The sequence below is a fragment of the Apteryx mantelli genome, chromosome 4 (assembly GCF_036417845.1).
Source record: "Apteryx mantelli isolate bAptMan1 chromosome 4, bAptMan1.hap1, whole genome shotgun sequence".
NCBI classification, from domain to species: Eukaryota; Metazoa; Chordata; class Aves; order Apterygiformes; family Apterygidae; genus Apteryx; species Apteryx mantelli.
The window spans coordinates 86207060-86225039 of NC_089981.1; the positions used below are offsets into that span (position 1 = coordinate 86207060).

General features: G+C 42.9%; 1 protein-coding gene across 1 annotated transcript; it reads left to right on the forward strand.

Moving 5' to 3' along the window:
• The first annotated feature begins 583 nt into the window (after positions 1 to 583).
• Positions 584 to 14146, forward strand: GMFB (glia maturation factor beta). The gene is made up of 7 exons (XM_067295155.1): positions 584 to 667; positions 2688 to 2784; positions 3401 to 3450; positions 4384 to 4433; positions 5466 to 5548; positions 7623 to 7696; positions 10202 to 14146. Exons 1-7 carry the CDS (start codon positions 665 to 667, stop codon positions 10271 to 10273), a joined length of 429 nt encoding a protein of 142 aa, XP_067151256.1. The 5' UTR covers positions 584 to 664; the 3' UTR covers positions 10274 to 14146.
• Positions 14147 to 17980: the final 3834 nt, after the last annotated feature.

Sequence of the window (17980 nt, forward strand, 5' to 3'; positions counted from 1 at the left end):
TTTGGGCGTGTCGCTAGGATCACCACCACGGGGATCACAACGGGAAGGCGGTATGTGAAAAACCGCCGTCGCCTTGTTCCACCAGAAGCGCTTCACGGCGCTTCCCCGGTGTTAAATCCACTATTTGTGCACATATTTTACAGAGGAGTAGGAAGAAGAACCCCCCCCCTTTTTTTTTTCCAAATTCAAATCGTGTCGGGGCAGTACGTGTGTCGTGATGGTGTGTGTATCGCGACAGCGCGCCGCCCCTACGGCTGGCGCAGGGCCTGCCCCAGCCCGTTGCCATGGCGCCGGGGCACCGCCCGCCTCGTGCGCGGCGCCCGGCCGGGGCGCGGCGGCGCGTCACGTGGCACCGCGGCACGCGCCGCCCGCCAGCGCTCCCGCCCTTCCCCGCGGCCCCCCGTGGCACGTGGGCCGCGCCCGGCAACGGGCCGCTCCCCGCGGCCCTTGAACCTTCGCGCTACCCGTAGGCGGGTGACGCTCCTCGCCCCGCTGGGGCGGCCGTGCTGATTGGATGGGGGGGGGAAAGAGAAGGGGGCTCCGCGGCGCAGGCGCAGTGGGGCGCGCAGCTCAGCGAGGCGGCGGCGGGCGGCGGCGGCGGAGCAGCAGCTTCCGTTATTGGCGCGCGGGCGGCGGGAGCCGGGCGGTTGCGCGCGCGCGCAAGATGGTGAGCGGAGCCCGCGCCGCGCCGGGGGGACCCCGCTGAGGCGGCAGGGCCGCCGCTGGCCGCCCGGCGGCCGGTGCCCCCGCGGGGTCGGGCCTGGCGGGCGAGGGGGAAAGTCGTGAGGGGGGAGAGCAGGTGCCGTGAGGGGCCCGCGGCGGGCGGGCCGGGCCCTGCCCTGCCCTGCCCTGCGGGCGCCCTCGCGGTCCCGCTGACCGTTAAGGCTGCGCTGCCCCGCGGGGGAAGCGGCCGCCTCGCTCGCTTTCCTCTCGGGCGCCCTTCTGTGTACAGTGCTTTTAGCTTCGCTTCCCTTATTCTTTATTTCTCACTAAAGCTGGTCCTGGTGAGCCAGCTCAGCCCCCGGCAGGTGGTCTGAACCCGCCGTCACCATGTGTTTTGCGGCAGAGCTTAAATTTCTTTCAGGATTTTATACTTGTGGGGCTGCGCAGGTATAACCGAGACAGCTGCTCATCCTGCGGTGTCTGCTGGAAGAGGGCAGGAAGCTGGTGTGGAGTCTTAGCCCAAGTCTGCGGGACTGGAAGAAATGCCTCTTTAAGGAGGAAAAAAATAAAAAAGAGTATTTTGTGTAGAATATCACTTCACCCTTGAAACACAGCCCCTGAACTCTCTCTGAAGTAGAGACCTCCTGAAATAATGAGAGTGGATACTAACGGCACTTGTGGATATGAGGGAGCCAAGAAAAGTCTTTAAATTTTATGGAAAACAGGCAAAAAAGTGAAGGCTGCACACACAGTGCCTGATCTTAAAATAATAGAGTCCTGTCACAACAGAGCCTGATTGCCTCTCCAGCTGTTGCAAGGAAGCAGAGATGCAAGGCATTCTGCCAGGAGCTGATGAAGGTGTGAGTTTGTTAGGAATAATAACAAACATGACAGGATATTTGCCAGGTGGTTTTGAAAGCAGGGGAAGCAGAGACACCTGTATGCTTTTTGAGGAAACCTAGCAAATAGGCCAGTGCTCAAATCAAGAAGGGTCTGATGAGCAGCCAGAACTCAGAGTTTAAACAGTAATTTTCTGACACATAAGCTGTGTTCTGTCTCAATGAAGCAACTATTTAGTAGATCTTGTGATTGTTTTGCAAGTATCTTTTTCATTTGAGCTTTTTTTTTTTTTTAAAAGACTTCTTGAAGTATAGCAACTTTGACAGGAAAACCTTGATGCTTTAGAAATGTACAAGTACAATAATATGAGTTAGCTGGAGGTGGTAAATCAGCTTTTCTTCCTTGGGTTGGCTGTGGTGATAGAGGTTGGTTGCATGTATAAAATGTTGCTCCGGAAATGGCAGTGGTTGCCCTGGTACAGTTAAAAATTGCATGTATAATGGAAGATAACCTGCAGGGTTGCTTGTGAAATATTCATTTCCTTCCCCATCTTCAGTATGATGAGTAATATGTTACTTGGATATTCTGAAGATTTGGAGTTAGGAACTTAAACACACGAGGAAAAATATGCAAACTTTTTGATTAAAATGTTTAAATGCTTTCTGCATATGTGCAAATCTCAAAAGCTCAGTTAATACTTTTGTGGATAAAAAGGTGGTGCCCCTTGGTTAGAGTCTGTGTTCTTCTGAAATACTAATGATAGCTCTTATGACTCGAAGCCTTTAAATTATTTTAACCACTTTACTGCTACCTTAAGGGACTCTAACTTCAGGACTAGTCTTGACAAACGCACTGTAAATTTGCTTCTGTTTAAGAACTATGTTGCAGAAATAGGAATCCTTTATAAGATAAATATTTCACAATAACCTGGCTTTAGAAATAGCTAATAAAGCTATATGGCTTTGAGACAGGATAAAAGAACAGATAAGTGTTCTGTTCTTGTGTTCTTAAAATCTGCTTTCATCTTTTTTTCTGGCTTATGTACATTTCTGAAACTTTCAACAGGTTGCAAGTAGTTCCACTTAAGTAGTTTGTCCTGTGCACACGTGCGTGACGCCTTTTTTCTGTTTTACTCGAAAGATTTCCCTTGTCTTTCCCTCCCTTCTGCTGTTTCCCTTTTGTAGAGTGAATCTCTGGTGGTTTGTGATGTTGCTGAAGACCTGGTGGAGAAACTCAGAAAATTCCGGTTTCGTAAAGAAACCAACAATGCTGCCATTATAAGTAAGTTAAAAACATTCCTGGCAAAAGTTGCAAGGTCTTGCAGAAAATCCTATCTCCTCTCTTCCTTCCCATGTAACTTTGCTCCTGCAACAGCTAAATGTGATCCAAGAAGACCGCTTCTGGTCTAAGCTTCAGTACCTGCCATCCCCTCTGTAATTTTAATAATAATGCAATGCTATTCTTGTGATACGGGACTTGACTTCATTTGCTCTTAGCAGAGTATTGATACTTGCATGTGGCCTAAGGTCCACCACTAGTTGTAAAATGATAGCAAAAAAAAAAAAAAAAAAAAAAAAAAGTCAAGGCATGCTCATCTTGAGTTTGTCAGCTCTGTAGCCCTGAAGTAAGAGACTTTGACCTTTCTGTCTTTGAAATTTGAAAAAAGAAACATTGCAATGAACAACACTTAGACTGTGCACTTCTGATTGCAAAGATTTTGTGAACTCATGGGATAGGGACTGAAGAGCAGAAGGGAAGCACAAGGACTGTACTGCTGGGGGAATATAAAAAGCTTCATCCATACATTGTATAAAGTGATGGCTGGACAACAGTTAAAATGTGGGTGGATGTAAGCATCTTTTTATAAAAAGTTGATCTATTTTGTTTTGATTTATAGTGAAAATCGACAAGGATAAACAGCTGGTGGTACTGGATGAGGAGCATGAGGTTTGTTAAATGAATTGTAAATAAGAGTATCTTCAGCCTGCAATGTATTGTTGTCTCTAAGGTACTGCCTTAGTTTCAAATCGTTATCAAACTCTTAATCTAATTTGGGTCATGAGCTTATTTAAATGCATGGTCACTCTGCATGTAAAACACAGCACTATTAATAGTGGAACTTTGCAGAAGCAATTGAGTTGACTAATTAATTGCACAAAACTTAATCTAAAGCTGTTACAGCATAATATTGTATGTAGAAAGCATCTTTTGGCACCTGCTAGCTTTTTGAAGAGATTTCTGCTGCATTTCCATGTTGATCTGCATATTTGACTCTGAACTGATTTGCCATCAATTAGAAGCTAGCATTGCTAATCCTTTGCAGACTCTGAATATGATAGGTGGCATACCGGGGTCAGCCCGGTGTGTAGTGTTTCTTGATGGTACATAGAGCAAAATTAAATCCTTTGCAGGAATTTGGGTATTAAAGCTCTTATTCCCTAGAATGTAGGGGTTAATGTAACATCTGAGGAGAACAGGGACTTTGCTTAAGAAGGAAGGACTGAATTTCCAAAAGCACCATTTATGTAGTTGATTTTAACAGATACTCTTTTGGGTGTGCTTGCTTCTGTTTAGTAGTAAAGTTAGAAAAGCAGGGTAGCTGCCAGCATATCCAACTAGAGCCAAAAATGTTTTCTAAACTCATTATGTCTAAAATAGGGATGATTATTTATGCTCACATTAATCCTATTTAATCATAGGAATCTATTAACAGACAAGTTTTCCTAAACTGCTCTAGTAATTTGTGCAAGAGATCATTATCAGTTAAATTGTAGATGTGTATCTAACTTACAGCTGTTTCGCTATTCCGTTGTTTCAGCCTTCATAGTATGTAACTGCAAGTTAATTTGTTCAAATATTGCTTGTGTTTAATGTTACCAGGGTATTTCTCCTGATGAGCTAAAAGACGAGCTGCCCGAGAGACAACCTCGATATCCTTCTTACATTGCTGGCGTTTGGGATCGTTCATTCCTGGAAACTGTTCAGCATGTTCCAAGTCGGACTTCCCCTTTTGTATGCCAATGCTTGCCCTTAGTGCAACTCTATTAATGTTCTATTAGTGAAATAACATAGGGATCAGCTCTCGGGAGGCACTGAACAATTGTGTCCCGCTTCGTAAAGACTTAGTTATAACAATGACCGATAACGCTTGAGCCTTTCCTGAGATCTGACTTCCCCCAAATGTTAGAGAATATAGTTTAAAAGGCAACAAACTGAAGCCACGCTACTGTTAGTGTCAAGAAATGAGTAAAGTATACCAATTTTGTGTGTGGCTCCTTATAAATATAGTAAACTGCCTGTGTAAATTAGGATGCGTTTTGATAATTTCTCAGTAAGTGGCCCGTGCTTTTTTGCTGTTGTAACTGATTTTGGGAGGGGTGTAGGTGTGTGATTTAGGGAAGAGTTCCTGTTTTCCTCAGAGGCTGGCTGGCATTATTCCAGGTGCCATTCTTAATCTTCCTTTTCATGAACATAGTGCAGTAGGAGGCTATAAAGGAAGAATCTTGGCTAAAACTTGAGTTCAAGTTCAGCAAAACACCTGAAACAAAGCAGTGCTTGGTCTTCAAGGAAAGAATTTGGCTTTCATGAAGTCAAAAACTTACTGGTGGGTGTGGGAAGTCTTTTTACAAAGCTGAGGGGAAGACTGTTTGCAATGAAAAGGGTGATTTTTAGCCCACTAACGTGATGTGATGTGAAACAGCAATACAGAAACACCCCTTGCCCCCCGATGTGGGAGGGGTTGGTAAAGAAAAGTGGGGTCAGTTCTGAAAGTCAAACGTGGGTTTGAGACAGCAGATGAAAGTGAAGATAGGAGAACAGTGAGACTACTTACCAAAGTCAAAGCATCTTCTAGAATGCAAGACTGAGGGAGAACTGTTTTGTGCCTACATTAAGCTCTGATAACTGAGGGTTATAGCCCAATAAAATCATTGTTTTTTAGTTTCTTTAACCTCAGAAAAAACATTCATTGTGTATAGTTACAAGTATCAGCATGATGATGGAAGAGTTTCTTATCCATTGTGCTTTATCTTCTCCAGTCCAGTTGGTGAGTGAACATTGTGAATGATAGCTACTGTGTACTGTAAACATGCAACGTTCTTTGCTATAGAAGATAAATGAGTGCTTAATCCTCGAACAGGGATTCAGATGTTTAAGGATAAACTTATTTATGCCAGTACTGGAATCAAGGCACTGTAAAGCTGCAGTGTTAGCTGGAGACCTTCTGTGGTAAAGAGGAATTTCTGGCGTAATAGCTCCATCCCCACTGTTAGCTTGTTGCAAGTGTCAATACTTACATCTGCCCAGATCTCCTTAGTTGCTAGAGGTTTTCATTGCATTTGGGGTTTGCATCTAGAGCACTGGGGAGGAAGCGGGGTAGAGGAGATCCCCCCTGCCCCCATAATTTCTGAAGGTGGAACAGAAAAGCTAGTTCCCTGTATAGCCTTCCAAAAGGTGTGCCCACCTTTTTGTCTGCACCCACTGTGTTCTTGGTGACATGCTCAGCAACATACTGATGTAAATGACAGGAGCCTAGAGCACGCTGCATCTATTCATGTAGATTTACTTTAACGTGTTTCTTGTCCACCTCTCCCCAAATCTTGGGGAATCCCTGAAATATGTTCTGGGCCTGGTCTGATCAGGAGTGAGGAGAGGGCTGGAAATGACCATGTCTTGCTGAAGGTTTCTGGATATCTCTATCGTCTTGCTATTTTGATAGAAGTGATTGGGTGGGAAGAAATTTGTCTCGTTCTCAGTATGGCATGGGAACACATGCTCCCGCAAAAGGGATTGGGATAAAACAGGACTCTAAAAGGCATGGAATTAGCGAGGGAGATTTTCCAGGGGGCCTGTGTGTGATGGGCAGCAAAAAAGGATGCCTCCAAACACTGCTGTGATGTGCAGATGTAAAGGCTTTGGGGATGGAGGAGAATAGAGTGCTCTGTAACTGAGATCTGGGCAGGCGAATGCGCTGGGATAAGCAGGCACTGCTCAGGGAGCAGGAAACTGGAACCTTAGGTTGTCCCAAGTTTATTGACTGGTAGCTTCTGCTTCCATTCCAGCAACCCTCAGTATAGACTAGACTGCACTGGGAACTGTGTAATTTTAATAGAAGTCAAATAGTTCTGTGAAGTCCAAATCCAGTCACAGGCTGAGCTGCCCCTGTGGCTTCCATCTGTGTGTATTGTAATAGGGAAGCTTTCTGGTATTGCTGGATTATCCTTGTTATCCTCTAGAAGAAGATAAATTAATTGCTTTATTTTATCCTTTTTGGAGCTAGAATAACCAGGCAGGTAAAAGAGTTTAGCAACTAGTGAGCATCTTCGTCTGTAGTTACCAGAGCATCTCTGTGCAAGTGTTACGGGTGTTACTTCTCTTCAGAAGGATATTCCGAGAGTTGGAACAGCAGTAAGAATTTTCCTGGAAGACCCTGAAATAGCTAAAGCAGGTGAACTTAGAGTACTTCATAGGAACAGATAATTTAGATAATTTAGATAATGTTCTTTATGGTCTGTGGTCATCAGTTGGAAGTCTAGCCATCTACTTAATGTCAGCTGTGACTGAAGATGCTCTGATTTGTGTTCAGCAAAAGTCATTTTGAGCTATCAGTTCAGCTGGAGGGTTTGGGGGAGACTGGGAGAGAGAACAGTGGTTCAAACAGGCATGGCATGTTTTCAGTTTGATTCCGGTTCAGATGCATATTCTATTCAGAGCTGTATGAGTGTAACTAGCAAAGACATGGAAATCTTCTAGAAATAGCAGGAGGGTGAAGAATTTAATGTGGTGTGATTGGAACACTACTGTAGTGGCAGGAGGTCGTAGTTTGTAGTGCTTTGTTGGCTGTTTATTCTGAATTGTGATTAAAGTTTGACTGCTGCAATGTTCAATGTCAGCTCTAAGCAGAAATACAGATGTAGGTTGAGACCAGTTCAACCTACATGACTGTAAGCAGCAAACGCTTTTCAAGTATGAAAGTAAGAGCAAGGGTGATACTGTATATAAAGAATTAGGTCACCCTTCTGCATGGAGACTCAGCTTTTAGTGTGGATTTAAAAAAAATCTACTCTCTGAAGTATTGCAGCCAAAATATCTAAACACAATCTTTTCTTTCACAACTACAGGATGTAAGCCTGAACAGCAGATGATGTATGCTGGGAGCAAGAATAAGCTTGTACAGACAGCTGAACTCACTAAGGTATAAATGACTAGTTGAAATAACTGTGTCCCCCTTAAATGCAGGTTTCACAAGTTGTTTTTCTGTCTTACTTGAACCTAACACAAGAAGGATATTATTTGAAATAAGAGTGAACAGATTCTGTTTCAGGAAGACTGAAGAAAGGAGCATACATAGGAATTTTTGGAGTTAAGGGACAGGAGGAAGAAAAACATTCTCTAAGACCAAAATGCCTTTCATTGGGGTGGGTATTTTCACTTTGGGGAATTAATTTATTGAGAAGAACAGACTGAAGTCTAGTGTGTTATGGACTTGTTCTGCTGCATGCTGCACAGTTTATGGGATTGTATACTTACAGAACATAGCCTTCAGAATTTAAGTCTAAAATGGAAGCAAGAGGGAAGGCAGTTGCAAAAAACTTATTGCTTGACTGTTTGTGTTAGTATGTACCTGTTTGGTGCCTGTGTACCAAAGCCATCAGTTACATGAGAGAACCTTTTCCTGATTGGTAAAAATTAAGTAGATGATAGAATGAAGTTTAGACTGATTTAAGTATTTGTAAGTAATATGTGCCAATTGCTGAACAACTCTAAACCTTCCTCTGTTTGCTTTCTCCACCCTGAGACCAGAAAAAATCACTGCATTCAGCAGGCATAGGTCTATTAAAAGAAAAAAAATTGTTGCCTAATTGTCATTTGGGGGATCTTTGAAATTTCTGCTTAATTAGCACTTAAATTTCCTCAATGTTTTAATTTCAGCTAGTAAAAGTAAATAGATTCAGTGGTCACTCAGGTTTTTCATACAATATAGAATGATTTCACTATTCCTTTTGTGTCTTCCTTATGCTGACTGAGTTCTTTAACGTCCTGGTAAAAATGTATATTGGAGCAAGGGGAATATTGTGAACTTCCACCTCTTCTAGAGACGCTTTGTAAGAAAGGACCACTGAGTGAGACAGAAGAATTAATGAAAAGAAGGTGAAAGCCTGGGGACCAGCTATACTGTAGTTAGTATCACTTGTCAAGTGGGAGGAATTTTGTCTGAAAGGCTTTTGAATGGAAGCCCAGGATTAGAGGCACATGATTATCTTCCTTCTGGAGCTGACCCTCCCCTGCATCCAGTTCAGGTTGTTTACTTGCTCTTCAAATGTGCTTTGTGCTTGCCCCTCCCTGAGCCATATTTCATTCTAGCTCCTGCTGCGACTTCCTCCTGGCGTGATTTCTGCAGTGATTCAGCTGAGTCCTCTTATTTTTCAGGCTTGTGTATGAGCTTGGCTTCTGTTAAGCTATAATACTTAATGCTATAATACTGAATTTTGGGGGTTTTATTCCATATTTTACTTAATAAATCAATATTTCAGTTGATAGTAGCAAATCACTGTCCGAATACAAGAATCTGTGTCCAGAGACTATTCCAGCAGGGATGGGAAATGAGAAAAGATACAAAATCTAAATTGTATTCTAAGCAGATTAAAATGGTAAAATGGATAAGGACCAAACAGCAGGTTTGCTGAGGAGTTTTTGTGAACCTTCTAGAACGCTGTTAATTCTGTCAGCCTTAGCTGCAAAAAGCATGCTATGTACACTATACGCTTGAAAAGACAGATAACTGATTTAGTGCCAGAAATAGCTTTATTTTGAATATGGTCAGAATAGCAACAGCCATCTCAAAATAATCTTCTTGCTTTCATTGCCTAGCAAAACACTTTCCAAGGCCTGTGAATTTGCAAAATTTACTTAACTTGCCTCTTCTGAAAAAGATGATCCACTGGCGGGGCGTCCCAAAGACTCCATTTAGTAATACAGAATTAACTTAAATTCTCTTGAAGGGGGTCAAAATAGTCGCTTTCCCATATGGAATGTAAAGAGTATATTTGTAGCTTTGGTCTCATTTTCTGTTTCAAGACTATGTTAAAGGTGTGTGTGTGTTTTAGACTTATACAGTTTTTTTTTTTGTGCAAGTCTCCTATTCTGAAGTATAACCCAAGTTTTTTTCTTTTTGGGAAAGCAAAATGTGCTGCTGTGGTTTGGATGTATTTCAGTTCAAAGGAGAATAACTGTCTTGAGCTGAGCAAACTTCCTGATCTTTGGGGTTAAGTCAGGCCAGAAATTGAATTCATTTTTACTCTTCAAGTGGGTGATCCTCTTGCTCTCAGAGTTAAGGAATTCCATGTAAGAGATGGCGCCATTTCAAAGCAGCTTAAACATGTAGTGCTTGTGCTGTTCTCGCAGATGTTCTTAAAGAACAAGAATGAAGCCTAGAAATAGGAATTATGGAATTCCCACTTGCTCAAATTAGTAATATTTCTTGCCACTTAAGGTCTTCTATATTTTCCACCTGCTGTTACTCTAAAATATTAACCTATGTTTTCAAGAAAGCGGATGAAAACTCTGATTTGGTTACTGGCTTATTACAGCTATTTTAAAATCCACAGATAACTTGTGTGGAAAGGTATTGATTGTATCGTATGCTTATACCTTTTGAGTGCAAGCACCTCAGATATTTATACAATGCAATTTTGTTTAGGTATTTGAAATAAGAAATACAGAAGACCTAACTGAAGAATGGCTGCGTGAGAAACTGGGCTTCTTCCATTAAGAAAACCTCTGTAATAAGTATTTATGTACCATCCTGATAATACTGGAACCAGACATGAATACTTACATCTAAAAATGCACTGTATTTACATCTGTCTCCTGCAGTACATCTCTTGTGCAAAGTTTGTGCAAAGAATAGCAGGTCTGTCTCCTTGAAGTAACAAATCTTTGCAGGTGTTTCCTTATTTGTACCTGTTAAAGGGAATATTCCTCTGCAGGGACTCCTTTTGCACTCTTGTGATTAATATTTCTATAATTAGAATAGTTCAATTCTGAATTTATAACTATCTACAAACATGATTTGGAAGCTGACGCTAACTCTTTCTGAGCTACAAATGCATCCTTATGACGTATGCTAGCCATTTATATGCAAAAATTGTGTAGTCACTTACTTGTCAGACTTTTTGACTTAATGTCTTCTGAATTTTGCAAACTAGTCCCTGGAAGTATTTAGTATTAAAAAGACAAAATCCTCGTACAACAAACCCATCCATCTATCCTTCCATTGAGTCCCTATGAACTTTTCCAAATTCCTGGAACTAACATTTTTGTCATTCCAGTGATTTCTCAGCTGACTGAGTCAATCTTACTAAATTTCAGGGCAAAGCTTTGACTGTCCAGTTCTCATGCTAATATAGTCTTACAGGAACTAAATGATAACTAAGGGCTGAATTACACCTCTGGTTACTCTCACACCAGATGTCTTGCATATATAACTTACTACACTGTTAAGAAGTTTACCTCTTTGCTCATTTCCTTTATATGAACACCTGGTAATACTGTGTGCCTTTAATTTGTTAGCTTTAAAATGACCTAAGGATTTTACACTGCCACTTATTACAAATTTGGTAAAAACTTTGTTAAAGAATCCAAGTAATACTTTTTCCTAGTGCCTAGTGCTGCAGTTGACATCTGTTAAAAGATAACCTCATTTTCTTTGAAATTCCAGTCATCTACTCCATTTGTAGGAGTCCAGGAAGTTAAAGCTTTTCATGATATTGAATGATTTATATCTCTCTTTTTTTTGCTATAAAAGTTGGCCACACATAGCTATGGAGTATTTTAATGACAGTCTTTTAACTTTCTTAACTGCTTGTTGGCCAAAATTACATTCCACTTTTGCATATGTGATAATTTGATTTTGATTTTATTTACAGTTCATCTCTTTGAAACAGCAAAGATTCTAATGTGAAAATAGTATTTAACTTTTATAAATGACCAGTCTTTTTACAGGTCTGTTTTATATCGAGTAGAATAGTTGTCTGATATGTGACATCATGTTCAGCGCATGCAGTGGCAAAAGGAGTACTCATGTGACAGTATCTCACTATCTAGCTCATGAGTGTTTGTTGTGCTACTGAATTAAGTATCTGTGGAAGAGCAGCTTCCTGTTGATAACAACATACCTTAAAGTACAGCTGCCCTAACAGATCTGTTTGAAAAAAGAACGCAGTGTTACATTAAGAGGCCAGTATTTCATGCTGTGAAACCTGTGCTGAAGGAAGGTGCATGAAAACCTATGTTGTGTTAGTGCTAAGACACTCCTCATTCACCTAAGATCACATGGAATTCACATGCAGAGGTCCTCAGTGCTGGTAAATCTCTTCTTAGTTTGGTGTTACTGCTCAGTCATTTGTGTACAAATCTGACTTGGGAGGAGCTCTTCAAAACGCAGATGTTAAGATCTGATTAAACTGATCTTTCAGTGCAGGAAATAAATACTTGCTTGTAATTAAAGGAAATAAGATTTATGTGTTAACATATTGAACTGGAACAACATTGATTTCCCTGGACAGAAAATATTGATTATGAAACTTGATCATTCTGTACTACAGGTCAGTAAAAACACCACCTTCTTTGTGACAAACTTGTATAAATAAGACTTTGGTTTAAGGAATGGTGTCGCTCTAAGCATCAGTCTTAAAACAGCAAGAGTCTTGTTTTGCTGGTATTGTGCTAAAGGTAAGACATGTCAAAGTGCAGTGTGTGGGGGAGGCTGCCACTTGTAATGTTCAACTTGCCTTGCAGTGGGGAAAACTGGATTATTAGTCTTTGTCATCGTACTTTGTACGCTGGTGGGCTGCCAGCATCCAGCTGCTGCTTGCACAGGGCTTGGCAAAAGTACTTGTAGAAGGGGCCTCCCTTCGGGGGAGCGGGGAGGAGCTGCTGCAGCCAGACTGAACTTGATTCTCCATCCCTGGATCACTGCGCCTCCTGCCAAGCAAATACTGCTGCTTATGGCCGTATCAGTGTACGGGAATTCTTCATTCCGAGTACTGCTTTTCTCTTCCCTTTGACGTTCTTGTTTCCTCCGCCTAAGGACTTTCTGCCTTAGGTGCTGCCCCTCAAGTCTTCTAGAAAGCAAACAAATCCTGTTGAGAGCTTTCAAGCCCGTAGTCTTGTGAAAGATGGTGTTGATGCTGCTCAGCCCACCAGTACCGTTCTTCAAGCTGTGTTACTTGGTAGCTGCACCTCCTTCCCCTCTCCTCTTAGCCGTGGAAGTGAGGAAGCAGCTGCAGGTAGCTGGAGAATGACTGTGCAGAGGATGTTTGCTGTTCTAGGCTTGTTTGTGGTTTCCGTATTTTTAATGCAGTGTTTTGACACAACTATCTGCTGCTACTTACTGTCCTAGGCTCTTGAGATTTAGGTAGTAGTGTTTAAATTAGGAGGCCAGTAATGCTAAATTAATTAAAGACATTAATTATATCGAAATCTGTCCTGCACAAATAATACATGTTTTCATAACATACTTCTCCCATCTTATCCTTAGAACTGCACTTTCCTTACTGCTGCTCCCTTAAGATGAGTGGGAAGCAGATGTGTCCGTGTTCAGAAGGCCAGTGTGTTCTGACTGCGCTTTACTATTGAGTTGCCTGTCTGTAATCATACATTTGTCTGAATTTTTAGATCTCTAAAGAGTGCTCGAACTAAAGGACAACATGAATTATCTAATGCCACCTAGGTGAGCCTTTGTAGCTAAAGGTCTGAGAGTCAGTATTTTCCATTGTGAGCTCCTATTTTTCAGGAGTTTAAGTGGGCCATAAAATTCTTGGCCTAAGTTAAGCCTGAAGGCCTTTTGTAAAGAGAGACTTCTGCCACAATTAATCTGGTTTGCTTTTAAATATTGAATAAGTGGCTGGGATACAGCTCTTGTAATCCTGTTAACCGATGGTAAGGTGAATTAAAGCATGAGTTTGCATGTTAGGCCATAAAATGGATTTGTAGTGTTTGAATATTTTTCACAAAAAATGTTTAAATGCTGATATTTGGTTTAAAAGTGTTTCTAGTATCATGAACGCTGTTTTGATCTATCAAAGGAGGCAATAATGCAGGTGTTGACACCTTTCCACTTCTCCAAAGGAGCATCTTACACATTTGTACCAGGATTCCATTTTTGTATCTTAGAATATAAAATTGTTAGTCCAGAAACAATATTAAACTGCTATCAAGGGTCTGAGTCAAAAATGTAAAAGCAAGGGAGTTGATCCAATTCCTCACTTTAGTGTGCTCAGAAAAGAAGTTTTGAGCAGGATTTTTTTGATAAATACTTCTAGTAACTGCGAAATGGAGGTGTAATGGGACACGAGAAGGAATGCAATGAAACTCTTGCTTTTGTTACATGAGTCAGACTCGGTGCGGCTTGTTGTGTGCCGTGACGTGTCAGGGTTGGCACCAGTGCTGCAGATCGCAAAAGGTGCAAGAGAGGTTCACGGCCGGTCTTGATAACTTGGCAATTCCATGAAACTATCAGTAACCAGTACAACTTCCATATGCTGTTTAGTCTCTGCTAGTTCACATTGCATGTTTACTTTAAACCAAATCTTTTTGCTAAGCATGGTGCTTGTATTGGTTTAAATAAAATGTTTAATTAAAAGGTTCTGTTCCCTGTGTTAATTGCAAAGTAGCCCATCTAGAATGAGGGTCTGTGAGGGGGGAAGGCCATAAATATCAGGCATGACTTTCTTCCTTTTCTTAGCTTCCCAGGGTTTGCTTTGAACTTGTGTGGGATTCAGTCTTGAATATGCTTCTTCACTTGCTCTTCTGTATGTAAAAATTCCTCTTTCCTCTCCCTTACCACCGCCACTCCCAAAAGATGTAAAGGACAACAGCTGCTGGAGCACCGTGGGATAACTGCTGTCCTTGTCCACTGCTTTGCACCTTTGTGTCTTGAAATTCAGAACTGTATTACTTGGGCCACACGACAGCAAGGGGCTCTGGTGGGATTCTGAAATACCACTTAGATGTTCATGTTGCACTTCTCCCACAAGATCAAGGCTCCTGGCGTAATCTGGAGATGTGAAAGAATACAGGGTGCAGGTGCCAACTGTCCCATATTGCAGTAGTTCTCAAGGAGACCCCATAGGTTGAAGGAGTTGAAGCAACTTAGTCCTACGTTTTCCTTCTCATAGTTGTTGGCTCATGTGTTCCCTGCTTTTGCCCAAGAACACTAGATTCATTTCATTGAAGTGCTCTACTGTTTCTTCGTTCCTGTTGACTTTCTTCTTTTCCTTGTCTTTGGAGATTTTTTTATCTTGTTGAAAAAGTGATCAAAGATAATCCAAGGAATTCTGCTTCAGTAGCTGACAGCTATTCTGTTTCTGCCAGTGCTGAAGAACAGCATTAATGGACCACAGATTAAACATGATAGAAGTTAAACCTTTGTTTTCAGGTGAGAGTAACCCTTTGCAAATCTAATGGCTCTTTGGTGGACTTGATGCACATCTGGTTAATGAATGACTTCTTGGTCACCTAAGTATGTTACAACTCTTGTCAAAAGCTCTGAAAAAATAACTAAGCTGCTGTGGAAGAAGAATGGTTCTCTTTAGAGGAAGAACAGCTGGTTAAAGGTGTGTGTGGGGGGGGAAGGCTAGGAATGAATAGCTCTCACAACAAAGATGTCACCTGTGGAGTCCTGTGGCATTGAATATGTGTATTTAGAAAATAAGGTAGCAGTTTACTGATACTACTAGATCATTGAGATAGTGAAAACAAAGCTGACTAAAGAATTGCAGAAAGATCTAGGGATATAAAGAGCAGTTGCTTTAATTCAGGAAAGGTGTTTGATTTGTAATAGTGCTGTGAGAAGAGCAGCTGTGTGCGCTCAGTAAGAGTCAGAGCTAGCGAAGGGAATGAGAACAAAGTGGAAAGCTCTGTGCAACAGTACAGACTTGCAATGTACGTGTAGCCTGAAGAGCACCTGCAGCTGGAGCTTTCTCTTCCTGGTGTATGAACAGATGCCTTGGCCAGGGCTAGGGGGAGTTTGCTAAGGGGATCCCATGACTTGGCAGGGCCTTGGATAGGGATAGCACAGATGAAAAAGGAGAAGAGAGAGAAGTGCAGCCAGTTTTGGAGGAGCTGGGGCAGTGTCCCTGTGTGCCAGGGTCTCCTGGCAGCGAAAGGCTTGGGGGTTATTCTCCTGCAAGGCTCCTGTGTGGCAGCAGTGACGATTTCACCCCTTGGAACAAAAATGGGATGCGTGGCTGGTGGGCCAGCACCTGTGCCAGTGTGTTTGCACAGTCGCACCAGCTACAGTTTTGGTGATGCCCCACAAAGCAGGGGAGTCCTCGTCACCTGTGGGGGGGGGTGGCTAGGGCACACTAGCATGGGAGAGCCCTGACAGCTGAATGAGCCTTTAGCCTGGTCTAGTTGGATTGTTCCTGTGTTGCAGCGAAAAACAGAACAAGACTTGCCAGCCTCCAAAAAGGAGGAAAATCCTCCACAGAGGATTGTTTTCTCTAGACTGTTTTGTAATGTTTCATTCCTTCAGGGGCTGCAAACATGCTCTAAGGTAACTCAGTTCACCTGTGGTGGTGAGATATCTCATACAGAATGTGCTAGAGCTTAACCAAAACCCCCCGATGGCTCTCGCAGGAGACAGAGGGGAGAGGACGGCAACTGTAGTCCAGGAAGACGCTGAATGCGGAACAGATGTGAACACTGGGAAAACAGCGTGACTGTCTTTCGCGGCAGATCTGCTGTTGCAATGGGGAAGTCCCGTCAAGGCTCTTTGAAAGGCGCCCTGTTACCCGTTCCTGCTGTTACGTGCCATGGAAGGCAGCTCGGAGCGTGAATGCAGCTTCTCTTCCCTTTTCTGCAGCGCTCGGCTCCGCAGTGATACATAATGCATGCCGGAAGTCACCAAGCCGAGCAGCATCTGTTGTTGTCACCTCTTTTGTGCAGAAAATGGGAAGAGTGTAAATGAAAACAAGGCAGACGATGCTCAGCTGCAAGGAACGGGTGTGCCAGCCATCCTGTGCCTTGGCTAGAGCTTTAGAAGGCAGAAGCACAGCAGAAATCCAGGGATCGCTGCCCTCACTGAGCTGAGCGAGGAGCGAGAGAGACGTAGCGTTTCTTGAGATAATGTCTCATTTTAAATATCCCCCGTTGGAAAATGCTGCTGGCTAATTGGAAGGAGCATGTGCCCGCCTCGCTCCCAGACGCAGTCTGCCTGGCCATCTGCTCTGACAGCAGCAAATCCTGGACTGATTTGCGAATGTGATTAATTCAGCTAGGATGACTGGATCAAGGGATCAGCCAGAGACAATATTTATACCCTACCTCCAACTGTGAATGTGCAATTGTTTGCTTCAGAAGCACAAAACAAACTGTATGGTGGTATTACTGGAAGAATGGGAAAACTGATTGCCTCTACAGCCCTTTTTCCCTTAGATGGCCCCATTCCAGAGTCTGTAAGTAAAATCTAACATAGGCCTGCGATCCCTGTCCATGAGCAGAGCTGTTCTCATTTTACACACAGCTTCTGCATTTCCCTGTGCTGATGCTGCTTTTCATTTCCTTGCTGGAGTTTAGTCATAAGATCTTAGAGCTACTGGCTTAACTCAGTCGTGTCCACCTGTCCTGGAGAGTCAGACACCGCGTGCGAGCCCGTCACCCTTCCCTGCTCCTCATGCCTGGGCTTGCTAATGGGAGCGCTGGTACTGAATTAGAGCCAGTGCAGGGCAGCCTGTAAATCTGTGTAAATCACGAGGGGGATGAATGCTAGTACTGACAGAGCCCTGAGCTGATTTGATAATACAGATGCAGCTGGAGACATCAAAAGCGAGATTTCTGAAGGAATTTAGATGTGATCCGAGGCTTTCGGACATCCTACTTAGTGGAATTGAAGTGTGTGAATACCCACGGGCCCTCAAGGTGCCATACTCAAGGCCGCATGGGATGTTTGGGGGAGAAGAGGGAGACCAGCGTCTCCTGCATCACATGCTGGCTCTAGTCCGCTGCCCAGATTTTCAAGGGTGCCACAGATCTTCCCCTGGGACTCCCCAAGCTCCTTGGGGGAGGCTTGAGGTGCTGATAACGGGGTTGTGTCTTCTGGCTCTTGACGAGACATCCGAGCTTTGAACACCTTAGTTTTCTAACACAAAGCAGGAACTACATGTATCTTCCCCCGTTTGGGGCAGAGGCGATAAGGGTGTTAAACCTGGGGAGCGAATGCCTTGTTTTCTGTCTCACAGAGTTAGCTGCCCTGACGCTGCCTTGATGCAACCTCACCGCCGTATCCAGCAATGACTGTGTTTCTGCTACAGCAATTAGCAGTGGAAATAATTAACAAGGGAGACTTTTAGCATTTGGTACCAGATGTAATGCCATCTTACAATATTAGCGCCATGGTTTCAACTTCTCTGTTTACTCAGATTGATACCGCTGCACTGGTTTATATTTGGATCAGAATTTAAAGCTATTCGTTAAA